The sequence below is a fragment of the Emys orbicularis genome, chromosome 8 (genome assembly GCF_028017835.1).
Source record: "Emys orbicularis isolate rEmyOrb1 chromosome 8, rEmyOrb1.hap1, whole genome shotgun sequence".
In the NCBI taxonomy this organism is placed as follows: domain Eukaryota; kingdom Metazoa; phylum Chordata; order Testudines; family Emydidae; genus Emys; species Emys orbicularis.
This window is the reverse complement of record NC_088690.1, coordinates 96,914,207-96,930,520: the sequence shown is the minus strand read 5'-3', so window position 1 is coordinate 96,930,520 and position 16,314 is coordinate 96,914,207. Positions and strand designations below refer to the sequence as shown.

Below are 16,314 nucleotides of genomic sequence, written 5' to 3'. Positions count from 1 at the left end.
TGTTTTAAAACTAAGCAAAAAGTGTATAAACTAACGCTACCCATCTTCCCTTTCCTACTTATTTTTTCCATGAAATTATGACAATGCTGAGTCTGAGAGTTGACTGTCACCAAAAACAAGTTTATGCTTTTACAGCAAGATTAAGCAGAGTAAAAAACTAATTCAAACGTATCAAAAGAGTAACCAGAAGAAGGGAAGAGTATTGCTGTTTTATTTAAGTGTGGTTTATTCCAATGTGAAAGTTCCAATTTCACTTTAATAGCTGAAATTCTCTAGTCGTTATGGTCATTCAAAACTATAAAATGGAAAGAGGGTTAGAAAGTCAACTCCAGTACCATCTCAGTATTATTTAGGGGAAAATTTAATCAATATGCATCAAATGACCTTTACAATAACTGCAATACTGACAACCATGACACTTTAATATGCTTTTCAAAATGGTGGGGATGGTTTCCCTGGAAGTAAATACTTAAAAAAAAAAAAAAAAAAAGAAGAAGATCTACTCTTGAGCCATTAATATGTGCATTATTAGAACAAGCTCCTGCAAGTAATCTTGATAAACCCAAGATAAGGTATAGCCACTTAAACTGATGCTAATATCTAAACACATTCACATTTCAAGTCTGAAATTTATTTGTATACTTTTGACTAAAGGATTTGTATTCAAATTAAACAATTTAAATTGCATATCGAATTCTGAAATACCAACACATTGTATAAATAACAGCTTAAAGAGTATTTGTTAAAATACAGAAAATATGCAATTTTCAACTTGCTTGAGAAACTCTTTGCAATAGAGGTGACAGGAATTGGGTTGGCCAAAGATTGTTTTTCTTTTTTTTTTTTGAATAAAGACTGCAATGTCTGTAGTTTCATTTACTTTTGCTGATTAAGAACCTACCAAATATAACTACAACCCCATTTCTCCCACCCCCAACCCTCCCAAAACTCCCCGAAGTTACTTTTCTAAAGGCTGTAGAAATGGTAAAGAAACATTACATTTTTAACTGTATAAGCATGAAAACTTAAAGCTATAGACACTGCAGGTCAATTCATACAGTATTTAAGAGTCCTATAAAAGTGAACGAGACATGTTTGTTTCCATTGCTCCATCAGACAATTCAAGAGTTAAGTTTGCATGATAGCAGCGACGTAGATCTTTGCTGGTCCAATTAAGTGTTCCAAGTTGATTTTTTTTTTTTTTTTTTTCAGTTTGGCCCACTGAAGTCCAGTAATCAGAATAGTCAGTTCAAAACACAGAAATAAGAGCAAAGACTCCATATAATAAAGCACAGGGATATGCTACTAGAAGTTGTTGTCCTTCCATTGCTAAGGCAGAAATGAAGATTTTGGAAGCAGAAAAACTGCACCATCCAATAATCCCAGCAGTGAGAATAATTCCCATCATTCCCCTGTAACATACAAGAAAAGAACAGTTTAAAAAGGTAGGGGTGTGTGTGTGCGCGCTTAGACGAATGCAGGACTTAGAATATTTTCTAGTAAGTTAAATATGTTTCAAAGGTTGATCGTTTTTAAACTTTATACTGAATTTTATCATTGAAGGTTTTTAAATAAAAAGTACATGGAATTTCAGTAAATATAAAATGAGTATTACTATTCAGTAAAGCTTTTAGAATGACACTAGTTAAAAAAGACAAATTAAGTTTTAAGTACAAAAAGGTTTAGAACTGAGTAAACTCAAAACAAGGTGTTCCTTTGTACTTCTGTACAAGTAGCTTTCTGTGATGAGTAATGAAGTTAGTGATTTTCTTTTATGCTGGGCATTTAACTTAGTTTTCCAGACTCAACATTAATTAAAATTTAATCTATATTTCTTAAATTATTTTAGCTTTCTATATCCTGATATACAACTTGTTTGAGTTGTTTGACAAGTAAATATGTCTGAAGTATGCTATAATTTGAATCTAAAAGTAATTTGTAATAACTGAAAATGGACAGTGTGAATTAGTGTTCATGCTGTGTAATCATTTACTTCATTTTTACAAATCAATTATTAATATAGTATAAATTCCATCTAACAGAACTCCCCCCCAATTGGAGAAAAATCCGCAATATATGGAAGCAGGATTTTATTATAAATAGTTAGTATTGATACTTACTGCAAAGAAAATATAACTGCAAAACTGGAAAGCAGGATCATAGGAAGAAGACAGTATCCCAGGACACTAGCAACACAGCCAAATGAGACGCCCGTCATGCTCATTAAGTTCAGCAGGCAAAACATTCCTAAACATCCAATTGCACTAATTCCATACACATACCCAAACTGAATTTTACCAACCTAAAGATGAGAGGAGTAACACAAGTTAAACATGTTTTGTCTTAAAGTTGACTAAATACTGCATTTTACAAATAATAAGGAGAGTATAAGATTGTGGTACTCTTTGACCTAGTGATGAATCTGAAGTAGAATTTAGGGGATAAAGATGAAGAGGATTAAGAAAGGCATCCCACAAATAATCCAAACAGAGTACTTGTATACTGAAATGTCCAATAGGCATATTTACCATATCAGTTTTCAATTACAAAATGTGGTGCATCTAACCAGCTGCAAACTTAGTGTGCTTATGTAACGTAGTTCTAGTTGGGCTACAAAATCTTATGAACTCTGCTTGATTTACTCCATTATATTTGCATATTGATCCTACTCTGAAGATTATCTGAATGTTTTTTTTATCAGCACCTTTACTACGGAAATGATCAACTACTAAATAAAAAATGTAAATTAGCAATGCACTGAAAAATGTTCCATGTGACATAACTCTTTCCACCTCTACCAATGCTTCAGATTCTTGATTTTTGCCTCAAGGGGGTAAATTGTTTTTTGTGAAGTGCCATGCATAGCTATAGCACAGTGTAAATTCATCATCATAAAATATTTCAAGTTTTTTGTTTCCTATCTAGAATTATTTTTGGTCTTGTAAAAATGTGTTAATACACTATTTAAGAATCTGATTCCATGATATTTAGGTATGTATCCTCTCAGAGCATGACTTGGAGACACGGCTTAAGAATGCCTCCAATATGGACAGAGCTGCGTGACTGCATTAGATTGGCAGATAGGAAAGTGTTTGAACTACAGTGCTCAAAGCACAGGGATTTCATTCTTTAATTTTTAGACAGAGCAAAATAACTGTACCAAATGATTGAGTGCTATAGAGACATAGTGAGATATCTGGGAAAAGCAGGCTATGACACGCTAAGTTCTAGACCCAAAAGCAGTGCTGTTCAGAGGCAGTATCAGCCAAATGACTGACACTGCAAAAAATTCAAGACATTCAATAAACAGAATCCTGGGTTTTATTAAGTGATATACCCACCATTGTAATATCCTCCCATATACCACGTTCTCAGCTGTTTTCATTTCAGTGTATTTCCCATTGTCTTAACCCTACCTGTTATGCCTACAGTACACATGACCATTTTCAGATCAGTTTTCAATTCACTCTCAAACTGGTAACACATACAAGTGGTTATTTTCTTCACTCTAGAGCAGGAGGGCTCGGAGTTACTACAGAGAATTCTTTCCCTGGTGGGTCTTGCCCACATGCTCAGGGTCTAACTGATCGCCATATTTGGGGTCGGGAAGAAATTTTCCCCGGGTCAGATTGGCAGAGACCCTGGGTTTTTTTTGCCTTCAGCATGGGGCATGAGTTACTTTCAGGTTTAAACTAGTGTAAATGGTAAATTCTCTGTAACGACATTTTTAAACCATGATTCGAGGACTTCAGTGACTCAGCCAGAGGTTGGGGTCTATTACAGGCGTGGGTGGGTGGGTGAGGTTCTGGGACCTGCAATGTGCAGGACTAGACTATCACAAGGGTCCCTTCTGACCTTAAAGTCTGAGTCTTAAATTGGTTAATATTACAAAATAAAAACAAATGGTAATGCAACTTAATAGATAAGTTTAAGTAACTAAAATATTCTTGCTGATGACCGATTGAATAAAATGTAGCTGAGCATGTCAAGGAGACACTTGAAAATCCATAAGATAAAATTACACCTCATGAACTGTCCATTACAGAGAGAACGTGTTCCTCTCAATACGAGGGCCCTCAATACTAGGGGTCCCATTTTCCTTAAAAATAAGCATGCAAAGTTGAAATTTATTAAAAATACTGAAATGTACGACAAGGAAGTTGGCTTGTTCCTACTCCGTCATATACTAAATCATTTAAGCTTCAGAAAACTAAATATTGCTTTATACTTCACTGATACCAATGATGAAAGATTATGCTTGCTTTCAGTTCTGTAGATAAAAGCAATAACTTTAGGTCAATCTTATTCCAATTAAGTTTAATTGGCAAAACACCTATAGCAGTGGTCACCAACCAGTCGATTGCGATTGACTGGTCGATACTAGAGAATCTCCCAGTCGAACATGATCGCTGGTGGTGTAGTGAGGCTGCCGCTAAGGCAGGCACCCTGCCTGTCCCAGAAGCGGCCAGCCCGGCCGCAGGGGGGCAGGGGTCTCCTACCGTGCGCTGCTCCTGCCTGCAAGCACCGCCCCCAAAGGTCCCATTGGCCAGGAACAGGGAGCTGTGGCCAATGGGAGCTGCGGGGGCGGTGCTTGCAGAGAGGGGCACCGTGTGTAGCCACATGCCCCCCCAGGGGCCATAGGGGCACGTTGGCCCCATCCGGGAGTAGGCAGTGAGCCTGCCCTAGCCTTATTGCGCCGCCGATTGGGAGCCGCCCAAGGTAAGTGCCACCCGCCGAGAGGCTCACCCCAATCCTGAGCCTCCTCCTAGAGCCAGCACACCAACCCCATGCCCCAGCTCTGACCCCCTCCAAGAGCCAGCACCCTGTACCCCCACATTCTGCCCAAGACCAGAGCCCCCTCCTGCACCCAAACTCCCTCCCAGAGCCTGCACCCCTCACCCCCTCCTGCATCCCAACCCCCTGCCCCAGGCTCAATCCGGAACCCCTCAGCCCCAGCCTAGAGCCTGCACCCCCTCCTGAACCCCAACCCCCTACCCCCAGCCCGGTGAAAGTGAGTGAGGGTGGGGGAGAGTGAGTGACAGAGAGAGGGGGGAGAGTGAGTGAGTGGGGTGGGGTAGATCCTGGGTTGCCATTAAATTCAAAAAGTGATCCTGGGCATAAAAAGGTTGGAGACCACAGGTCTGTTCCCATTGAAGCATATAGGTCAATCAGCAAACATTAACAGTTTTGGCTATTGTTTTGCTGATTTGGTGGTAAATCATGTCTAATAATGCTGACGTTGGTGGTGTCCACCAAGTCTAATGTCAACCATAGCAATATAATTTTAAAAAGTAATTGAATAATTGTGAACCTCCTTTATTAGTAATTTTTTTCTTAAAGACAATCAGCTAAAAACACCACCAACAAGAAACCAAGGGCTTTTCTACATTACCCGCTGGATCGACGGGCAGCGATCGATCCAGTGGGGGTTGATTTATCGTGTCTAGTCTAGATGCAATAATCGACCGCCAAGCACTCTCCTGTTGACTCCGGTACTCCACCAAGGCGAGAGGCACAGGCAGAGTCGATGGGAAAGTGTCAGCCGTTGACTTAACGCAGTGAAGACACCATGGTAAGTAGATCTAAGTACATCGACTTCAGCTACATTGAAATTGCGTAACTTAGATCGACCCGCCCTCTCCCCGCCCCCAGTGTAGACCATGCCTAAGTATACTGAACAAAGAAATACTAGAATAACCCAAAGTAAAATTTCAATGCATCAGAAACTGGCATGATAGAAAAATCTACTAAATGTATAAATGGAATACGTATCAAGAGCCAAAACCATAGATAAAGCAACCAAATTAAAACATTTTGTGCAAATAAAACAATTACATTCTATTGAAACTGTGTTTCTGACATCAAACAAGACATCTTGATTTGTACAAGGAGAAGAAATTGAAATATGGTTAAAATTGAAGATTTAACTTTATAAAACTAAGGACAATGAGTCATCTGATTTCCCCCCCCCAATTGTGACTATGGTCCTCAGTCTTCATGACAATAGAAGCCATATTACACAAAAGCAAGATATGCGAAGAAGTCACTACATAAAGCAACATGGCACATTACATACTGAGCTTGAAGGGGTTGACCCAAAGCGTGGTGAGGACAATGGAAAGACTTCCATCAAGGGGCATTGAATCAGGCCCCAAATCATGTACTAATGAACCACAAATCCTTGGTCAAGGCCTGTTTTGTGACTTCCAGGCCATGGAGATTCTTCTGAGAGACCCAAGGATAATTTAGCTTTTCTCAATGTTTTTGGACTATGATTAACACATTAATATTTTGCAATCTGTATCTTACCAGCAATAACGTGGCTCCAAAGGCAAGACAGAAGACCATTGGTCCTGCCAAATCAGTCTCATTCATGATGCTGCCATCTGCTACTTTTAATGGGTGTAGCACTGTTAGTGTCTTCTGCCAGATGTGGTCGAAATTGATCCCTAATTCTACAGGTTACATGAAAAGAATTATGCAGATTTGTTTCCCTTTTTATTTCTCCTTTGCCCCCATTTTCTTCACCATTTCTTTTTCCTGCCCCGTCACTTTCAAATCTGCTCCAGACTGAAGGCAAGACAACTAAGGTTATCAAGTGCCGTTCTTTAGGTGACCAAAGAATGATAGGAGACATTCCATCTCTCCTTTAGGGGGTTGAGCGCACTGTCTCTGTGGCACTCCAGTTCTCAACTACTCAGGAGTGAGGGACTGCTATAGTCTCTAAGGCCCAGATTCTGCAATCAGATCTCCTTGGGCAGACCCAATGTCAGGATTGCTTCTAAGACTGACCCTCTGCATTGTACAGCTTTGATTTACCAACTCAAGGAGTGGGACACTATCTATGTAGATTAGTAAAAGAATTTTGCTTAGTAATAGAATGTACATGATCTGCTTCCATCCAAAGTGTACTTCCCTTGTCATTAGTAACAGTAAAGGTAATTTGTCATAAACTCTGACTGAGAGCATAACAATGTATAGAGAAGGTGAAAAATCCAGCCATCAGTCCAAGTATTTTTTTCTCAATAGCTATCAATTCCGGCACCTTGTATTCTACGTAGAACATATCCTACATCTTTATTACTCCCTTCCTCAAATTAGAATTTGGGTTCTAAACACCAAAAAGTCAGTTATTTATAATTAAAGAGGCACTATCAATTTAAAAAAAAAAGTAACCTTTTGTTGTTGCAAACAACACCTATTATAACAGACTGAGGAAAAAAATCTGTGCTTTTATTCCCACAGTTGGCATAATGTCATGTACAGTCAATTTCCCATTTAATTTGTGTGACTTTCACAGACCAATAGGGGAGAGAAATAAAGATAATGTGACTGTAAAGTGAGAAATTGGCAGGGGAACTCAGAGGCAGGCATGACAGATGCAATTAAAAAAAAAATTAGAAGTAAGTTAACTAGAGAGTACATTCCTTACTTCTCAGATTACCCCCAAGTTAGGGACAGTTTTGGAGATGAGTAGTAAAGAACAAGTTATACCTTCTAGTAAGGGTGGCTCATCCTCAAAATTGCTTCCATAGAAAGACTGTGCTGTAGTTGGAGTGTATGTTTGTGTTGGCTGGTAAATCTGCCCTGTGTAAGGCTGCTGTTGCTGCATCATCTCTGGAGGGACAAATCCACTTTGCTGAGAGTAGTCATAGCCACTATATTGTCTGTAGAGAACAACATAATATTATTGGCAGGCACAGATTTTTTTTAAACCTTTCCCTAGTCACATAAGACACTCTTTCGATAACAACTTAATATACAATCTTGTTTAGCTAATTTTTTAAGTGAAGTTAATTGCTCCTCCCACCCTAAATGTGTAGCTGCACAGATGCACTCACCCCAACCCACCACAAGGAGTAAAGTGTGACTTGAAAAGGTATATGGGTTTATGGACTCCTTATCTCCAGGTCTCTAATTTAAGTAATCCGGTCAAATCTTGCTTAGCTTATAAGATTTTACACCTTTTTACCATCAGATATCACATAGTGATAAAAAATTTAGAAGCCTACAAGTACACCTCTACCCCGATATAACGCGGTCCTCCGGAGCCAAAAAAAATCTTACCGCGTTATATCGAACTTGCTTTGGCCCCCCTGCTCCTTGTCCCCTAACTGTCCCCTCCAGAGACCACCGTCCCTAATCACCCCCAGGACTCCACCCCCTACCCAACCCCCCTGCTCCCTGTCCCCCTGACTGCCCTGACCTCTATCCACTCCCCCGCCCTGCCCCCGACAGGCACTCACCGGCAGCGGCGGGAAGCGGAGCAGCCCGGCTCCAGCCCGCTCCACTCTGCCAGCTCCCAGCCGCAGCGCTCCGCTTCCTGCCGCAGGTGAGTACGGGGGGCGTCCTTTTCCCAACCTCCCCGCACTCACCAGCGGCGGAAAGCGGAGCGCCGCGGCTGGGAGCTGACGCACTGATCCGCCGGAGCGCTGCTTTACCACATTGTATGCGAACCCGTGTTATATCGGGTCACATTGTATCGGGGTAGAGGTGTAGAAGCATTTTCAGGCCAAAACTAATCCAAGCCCATTTAATTTGAAAATATGACAAGATTGGGCCTACAGAAGACTAGCAAAAGGTATCTGTCAATTCAAATATAGCCCCTTCAGTTGTATATCTGATTCCTATAATTTATCAAATGTCAGCATGAATTTATACTCAGTATTAAATCCTATATTTAACAGAGCTCTATCTTGAAAGGAGATCCCAAGTCTTCATATTGTTTAAGCTTCCCATATGATATTTTCATAGAGTTAAGACAGCCTAGTCAAATTGACTATCTTTCCCCTTCCCATATAACAATTGTATCAGACACCACTCTTAGCATACATGTGATGAGGTTTATGACATTCAGAGAGTAAGCACACATTATGACATCTACCATCATGACCTGATGCAGATGACAACCTTAGTAATATTTCAGTTTCTAACTCAAATTTTCTCAAACTCTGGTCACAGAAGACTTTTGAATACAAGCTGTTTGAACTGTGTGGTTGCGCCCACACACTTCAAAATAAAAAGATTTTAACACTTTACCATCTCACAGGTAGCCTGAAACGAGTACTGCAAAATTTCACCAGTAAAGAATCACTACTGTGACACCCAGAGGGGTACCTAATCACTTCTGAGAAACCTCCTCTTATAGATGTTACATAAAAATATTGTTATGTTGTATATCTAATACAGTGTTGTTCTTCAATAGTTATCTTTTCTCCACTCATTATGTAAGTGTAAGTACATTGTATAATTTAATGTTAATAAGTTCTTTCTGCACATCAATGAAGGAAACTGCCAAGACTGTAGAGACATTTAAGAAAAAATGAATAACTTCATTACAATGGTCTGTATTTTCCCTTTCTCCATCTGCTCAAAACCCTCGCCCAGAAGGGACCCTCCACAAGCAAATCTCCTTTTCCACCCCTATGGAAGGAAAACTCAGACACCTCTGCAGCACTGTGATCCTCTGGACCCTCCTGCTCTTTGTCCCCTACCTCTTCCCTACCTGCTTTCCCCCACCCACACAGAAATTCCCCTTTCTAAGCCTACATGCCTTCTCAAATAGATTAACACAATTTGTCGGTGAAGAGTCAATATGGCTTTTTGTACAGAGAAATCATGTCTCATCAATCTATTAGAATTTTTTGAGGGGGGTCAACAAACATGTGGACATGGGTGATCCAGTGGATATAGTGCACTTGGACTTTCAGAAAGCCTTTGACAAGATCCCTCACCAAAGGCTCTTGAGCAAAGTAAGCATTCATGGGATAAGAGTCGAGGTCCTCTCATGGATCAGTAACTGGTTAAAAGACAGGAAACACAGGGTAGGAATACATTATCAGTTTTCAGAATGGAGAGTGGTAAATAGGACTGTCCCCCAGGGATTTGTACTGGGACCAGTGCTGTTTAACATATTCATAAATGATTTAGAAAAAGGGGTAAACAGTGAGATGATACACAATTATTCAAGATAGTTAAATCCAAAGCAGGTTATGAAGAGTTACAAAGGGATCTGACAAAACTGGATAACTGGACAACAAAATGGCAGATGAAATTCACTGTTGACAAATGCACAGTGGAAAACATAATCCCAACTATATATACAAAATAATGGGATTTAAATTAGCTGTTACCACTCAAAAAAACAACAAAAAAAACCAAAAAAAACCCCAGAGTCATTGTTGCTACTTCATAGAATCATAGAACTGTAGGACCAAAAGGGATCTTGAGAGGTCTTCTAGTCCAGTCCTCTGCACTTTAAGGCAGGACTGCGTATTATCTAGACCATACCTGACAGGTGTTCTTAAAAATCTCCAGACAGATTCTACAACCTCCCTAGGCACTTTATTCCAGTGCTTAACTACCCTGATATTTAGGGGAGTAGAGCGGAAGAATTACTTCTCGTGTCTTGATTACAACACTCCTGCTAATACATCCCAGAATGATATTTGTTTTTTTGCAACAGTGTTACACTGTTGTCTTCTATTTAGCTTGTGATCCATTATGATTCCCAGATCCCTTTCTGCAATACTCCTTCCTAGGCAGTCATTTCTCGTTTTGCATGTGTGCAACTGATTGTTTCTTCCTAGGTGGAGTACTTTGCATTTGTCCTTATTGAATTTCATCCTATTTACTTCAGACCATTTGTCCAGATCATTTTGAATTGCAATCCTATCCTCCAAAGCACTTGCAACCCTTCCCATCTTGGTATCATCTGCAAACTTTATAAGTGTATTCTCTATGCCATTATATAAATCATTGATGAAGATATTGAACAGAACCAGACCCAGAACTGATCCCTGTGGGATCCCACTCGATAAGCCCTTCCAGCTTGCCTGTGAACCACTAATAAATTCTCTCTGGGAATGGTTTTCCAACCAGTTCTGCACCCACCTTATAGTAGCTCCATCTAGGTTATATTTCCCTAGTTTGTTTATGAGAAGGTCATGCAAGACAGTATGAAAAGCTTTACTAAAGTCAAGAAATACCACATCTACTGCTTCCCCCCATTCTTTGAAAACATCTGATCAACGTACAGTGACAGTCAAAAAAAGCTAACAGAATGTTAGGAACTATTTGGAAAGGGAGCAATAAGACAGAAAATATCATAATGCCACTATATAAATCCATGGTACAGCCATATCTTGAATACTGTGTGCAGCTCTGATCACCCTATCTCAAAAAACATATATTAGAATTGAAAAAGGTGCAGAGAAGTATAACAAAAATGATTAAGGGTATGGCACAGCTTCCATATGAGAGGCAATTAAGGAGATGACTAAGGGCGGATATGATAGAGGTCTATAAAATCATGAATGGTGTGAAGAAAGTGAATAAGGAAGTGTTATTTACTCCTACACAACACAAGAACCAGGGGTCACCCAATGTAATTAATAGGCAGCAGGTTTAAAGCAAAAGGAAGTTGTTCTTCATACAACGCATAGTCAACCTGTGGAACTTGTTGCCAGGGGATGTTGTGAAGGTCAAAACTATAACTGAGTTCAAAAAAGAATTAGGTAAGTTCACGGAGGATAGGTACATCAATGGGTATTAGCCAAGATGGTTAGGGCCACAACCCCATGCTTTGGGTGTCCCTAGCCTCTGACTTCCAGAAACTGGGAGAGGATGGCAGGGGATGGATTACTCGATAATTGCTACTCTGTTCATTCCCGCTGAAGCACTGGGCATTGGTCACTGTCAGAAGACAGGTTACTGGACTAGATGGACCACTGGTCTAACCCAGTATGGCCATTCTTATCTAGAACAGTTTTGTTGTTAGTGTGTGTTTAAGTGTTAGAGATGTAAAGAAATGCAATCACAGACAGGATAAACTAATGCTATACAAGTTAGAGAATGGAAAAAAATGTACAAATTACTTATTGTATGGTTCTCCACTTCCACTGTAATCATAGGAATGTGTCTGGTCATCAATGCTATAACTTGTTTGGTAGAAATCTGTATTGAAGTTGTCAAACCCAGACATTGCAAATTATCTGTAAAATAAGAACATCAAAGCTTGTATGAGTCACAAAGGGTTACTTTGGCCTCTGGCTGTCATACAACTCTAATAAATTGTTGATATGGCAGACTCCTCGTTGTTTTTGTGGATACAGACTAACACGGCTACCCCTCTGATATATGTAATACTTTAAAAATGGTGTCTACATCTCTGTGTGTGTAAACGTATAACATTTTACAGTGCCGTAAGAGATCAAAAGATGTAGATTATAATGGATATAGTGTTTCCTTCCATACTAATACATAAGTTAAATGTGTCACCGGTATGACTAATAGTTACAATGGAAATGTGTTAACAAACGGTCCAAGCAACAACAGGCGCTATACAGCCAGGGAGCTACACCACAAACCTCGCTGCGTTTTCAACATTACAAGTACGAGGCGCAGCTTTAAGTAACAACAAAATGTGTGTTACCCAACAGCACGTTCACGGCCCTGACCCGCCCCCCAATCCGTACGCCCATCCCCAATTCCTGCTACTGTCTCCCAGTAACCTGGGGCCAATCAGCTCACGCCTCTGTGCCTCAGTTTCCCCCTCTGGAAAGCAGGGACCCCGACTCAATCTCCTGCTGGAGGGCAGGGACTCGGAGCTGTTGTGAGGAGCCCTGGGAGAGCCGCGGGACGGGGTGGGTCGAGCCCCGGGGAGAATGGGTTGAGCTGGGGAAGGGGCTCACCGTTGGTGTCCGCTCGCGGTCAGGGGAGCGGCCCCGCGGAAGGACAGGGAGCTAGTGGCCCCTACCTTGCCGCAACCTCACCTGGCAACCCCTCCTCGCAGCGCTGAGAGACTCCCCCCGGCTGCCGCCCCTCACCCTCCTCCGGTGCGACGTGTCACGAAACAAAAGAACCACTTCCGGATCAAGCGGGACGGGGCATGCGCAGCGGCGGTTCCAGCTGTCCCGAGACCGTCGAGTGACTGAGCATGCGCCGTAACGTCTCTCGGGTGGCGCCGGTTGAGCATGCGCAGGGGAGCGTGTTTGGCGCAGTGAGGGTTACGGTGCTGGGGCTACGTGAGGAGAAGGGGGGGAGGACCAGAGGAAGGCGGGAAGAGGGATGGGTGGGTGGGTGCGGAGGCGTTGGTTGCCACTCCCCTTCTTTGACGGGAAGGGGTCTGGGTCCCCCTCCTGTCATGGCTCTGGCCTCGCTGGAGTCTGCTCCTGTTCATAGTAGGCTCGAGTGCTCGGGTTGGGCGGTCACCTAACGCTGCTCTCTGCGGCACCCCGACTCCCCATCTTGCACGCAGATTTCTAGCTGTGTGAAAATGAATGGAAACGTCCAGCATGAACCGGTGCTCCACCCTGTACTGAAAGTATGCCTGCAAATGGGAAAGGGATCGCTGAGATAAACGACTGTTTGGGGGACACTATTGCATAAACAAAGTTCTTGTTTATTGGTCCCCGTGGTCTGATTTGCTCACCCTGTTTTACATTAGTGAAGTTTGGGGACTTCTCTTGAGAGAGTGCGCCACGGCCCAATAGATCTCACTGTTTGGAGATGTTTACTATTTATGGTTCTGGTATCCTTTCCTTTCTCTCTGATTGTTTCATTATTTTACTAATGACCGAAATGAGATTTGCCTCTGGAAACTGACATGATTGCAGAAGCCACAGGTAACTGTTGGGGGTGGAGGGGCACAATTCTGAACCCACTCCCCTGGAAAAATATAAATATATAAACCCTGGCAGAAATCTGGGCAAGCATGTGACCTCCCCCCACCACCTCTGCTTGATTGTTTCAGGGAGGAGTAGTCTAGGTTTCTGTTTTTTGTTGTTTTGTTTTTTCATTTTAATGATCATATTTTTTGCAAACTTCTTGTACTTTCCATGATTTTAAAAGAATAACAATAGTCGTTGGTTCAGAAAGTTAATTATCTAACTCCCTGGGTTCAAAACATGCTGATTTTTATAAAATCTAGCTTTTAATTTTTTCATTTACCTGCTTGTATTTTTCCATGAGTGACCGAACATATTAACTTATTATGAGATAGTAGCACTTCTGAAATAATAGGGTGGAAAAATCATTGTGTATTTCTGCATAGGAGAAAACAAGTTTTAATAGCTGAAGAAAAAAGATTGATTCCAGATCTAAAATGTTTTATACAATGTTAGTTAATGTGAATTACAGTAAGCTTTCACAGAAGGAGGGTAACACTACATGTATCACTAGTATATATATACATAATATAAGTTTGCTCAGGTTGCTAGGGCTTTTTAATTAGAACTGCTCAGTGTTCTTTTTGCTACTGCTTCCCACAGTGTTATCTTATAGACAAATTTGTGCTGGTTATCATTAGAATTTAACAGGATTCAGTATTTGCCTTTAAGAGTGCCAGCTTGTATTAGTCTTACATGATACAATATTACCAGGACTAACTGCAGCTTCTGGTGATCCAAGGCAGTCTCCATAATAGGAACCCTGGAGAGTTTTTTTTAGGAAGAGATTTTCACAGACATAATGAAAATGTTGGTTATACCAATGGGATTGTGGGCATTTCATCTAATGTCTTGTCACATATTGTAAACAAAGATGTTATTAATGTGTAAACATTGCAAGCTGGAGACCCAGAACAACAGTGCCAATATTAGTGGCTATTTTCACTTTTTAAAGTGAACCAAGTGCTGATAAAATTACATCACTGGAAACTGAAAAGCCTGATTCTGATCACAAGACTGTTTTCACACTGGTGTAACCCCACTGACATTGTTGGTTTACACTAAGGGTACGTCTATACTTACCTCCGGGTCCAGCGGTAAGCAATCGATCTTCTGGGATGGATTTATCGCGTCTTGTCTAGACACGATACATCGATCCCAGATTGATCCCGAAAGCGCTCGCCGTCGACACTGGTACTCCTGCTCCGCGAGAGGAGTACACGGAGTCGACGGGGGAGCCTGCCTGCCGCGTCTGGACCCGCGGTAAGTTCGAACTAAGGCACTTCGACTTCAGCTACGTTAATAACGTAGCTGAAGTTGCGTATCTTAGTTCGAAGTGGGGGGTTAGTGTGGACCAGGCCTAGGAGATCAGAACCATGCTCAGAAATCCTATCTTTATGCAAAGGTATAGCATGTGTTGTGGCAGAGCAAGCTTCCCCCACATGATGACTCCACCAATGTGCCTCAACCCTGACATGGTGGAACCACATCTAGGGAATAGAGATTAGTTTATTTTCCTTGCCTGTTCATTCTTTGGCATCTTTGCTGAGGCTGCCAATAAGCATACCAATTAGTAACTGTGGTGATATTTTTTTATGTTAATTCTTTCCCGTATTATGCCATTAACTCCTTCCAAATAGGCTATGAAACAGCCATTAGATAGATGGTAAGGAGCAGTCGTTCTTAATGAGACAAAAATTAACAATGACATCTTGCTTTAACAAATTCACCCTTCACTTAATAACAATATGTATTGTAGTGTTAGAACAGTAACTAGTTAATCTTCATATGAAACCTGTTAGGTATATGAATTTTTTTTATCTCCATTTTACAGACTGGGAAACTTAGGCAGAGAGGTGAGCATCAGGACCAGAATTAGTACTCAGGAGTGTCTATTTTTAAGCCTGTGCTTATACCACTGGCTCATTCTACTTACTAATGCATCATAGATAAGGTTGATTGTTTTGATCATCTTTGAGACTGACCTCATGCATGACCTTCTTTAAACAAAAAAATTCACCAACCGTTATTTATACAGAACTCAAATCACAACAAGAAAAATCACCCTGTCAGGTTAAGAGATCCTGTCTGCCTGTAAATGTGGTGTTTTTCAATAATTGGCATTTTCATATTAAAAAGATGGGAAATAGTGTGCCATCAAGTGATAAGCAGAACCCCACTGAAGTCGATGGAGAGTTTTTCTTAAAATGTAATGGCTTGAAATGGCCTGGTTTTAGATTTCATGACTTTTTTAGGTTATTGAATCACGAGTTTTGGTATTAAAAGAAAAATTGTCCTCATAAAGTATAATTTTTTTATTTTGCTGTCGTTGATGCAAAAAAGATGCAAAAACGAACCTGGTAAAACCAACAAAACAAAAAAACTCATCAGGAAAACTACAACTGACATTTCCCCCTTTATATTTTATACACAAGTCTCCTCCTGCACTAAGGAATTGCTTGGAAATTTAATCCTATGGAGATTTTTAATGCAGAATTATAATGCTTTGAATATTCTTGGCCCCTACTCTGCTGCTATTGAGGTTGCCTTTGAAACTCCCCTTGAACTGACTGGGTATATGATCAAATTTTTTTGGTCTGTAATAAACCAGAGAGATTTTTAAGTGCAGTATTGTGAATGGTATCAC

At 40.8% G+C, this 16,314-nt stretch overlaps 1 protein-coding gene across 2 annotated transcripts; it reads right to left on the bottom strand.

Moving 5' to 3' along the window:
• Positions 1-1,212: 1,212 nt before the first annotated feature.
• On the bottom strand, positions 1,213-12,907 carry YIPF5 (Yip1 domain family member 5). Of its 2 annotated transcripts, none has more exons than XM_065409245.1 (6): positions 12,774-12,907; positions 11,877-11,993; positions 7,495-7,667; positions 6,310-6,455; positions 2,121-2,302; positions 1,213-1,412 (listed from the first exon to the last, which is right to left on the bottom strand). In XM_065409245.1, exons 2-6 carry the CDS (start codon positions 11,981-11,983, stop codon positions 1,250-1,252), a joined length of 771 nt encoding a protein of 256 aa, XP_065265317.1. In that variant the 5' UTR covers positions 11,984-11,993; positions 12,774-12,907; the 3' UTR covers positions 1,213-1,249. The 2 variants fall into 2 exon arrangements, with proteins under 2 accessions (XP_065265317.1, XP_065265318.1); XM_065409246.1 differs by lacking the exon at positions 12,774-12,907 and adding an exon at positions 12,693-12,757.
• Positions 12,908-16,314: the final 3,407 nt, after the last annotated feature.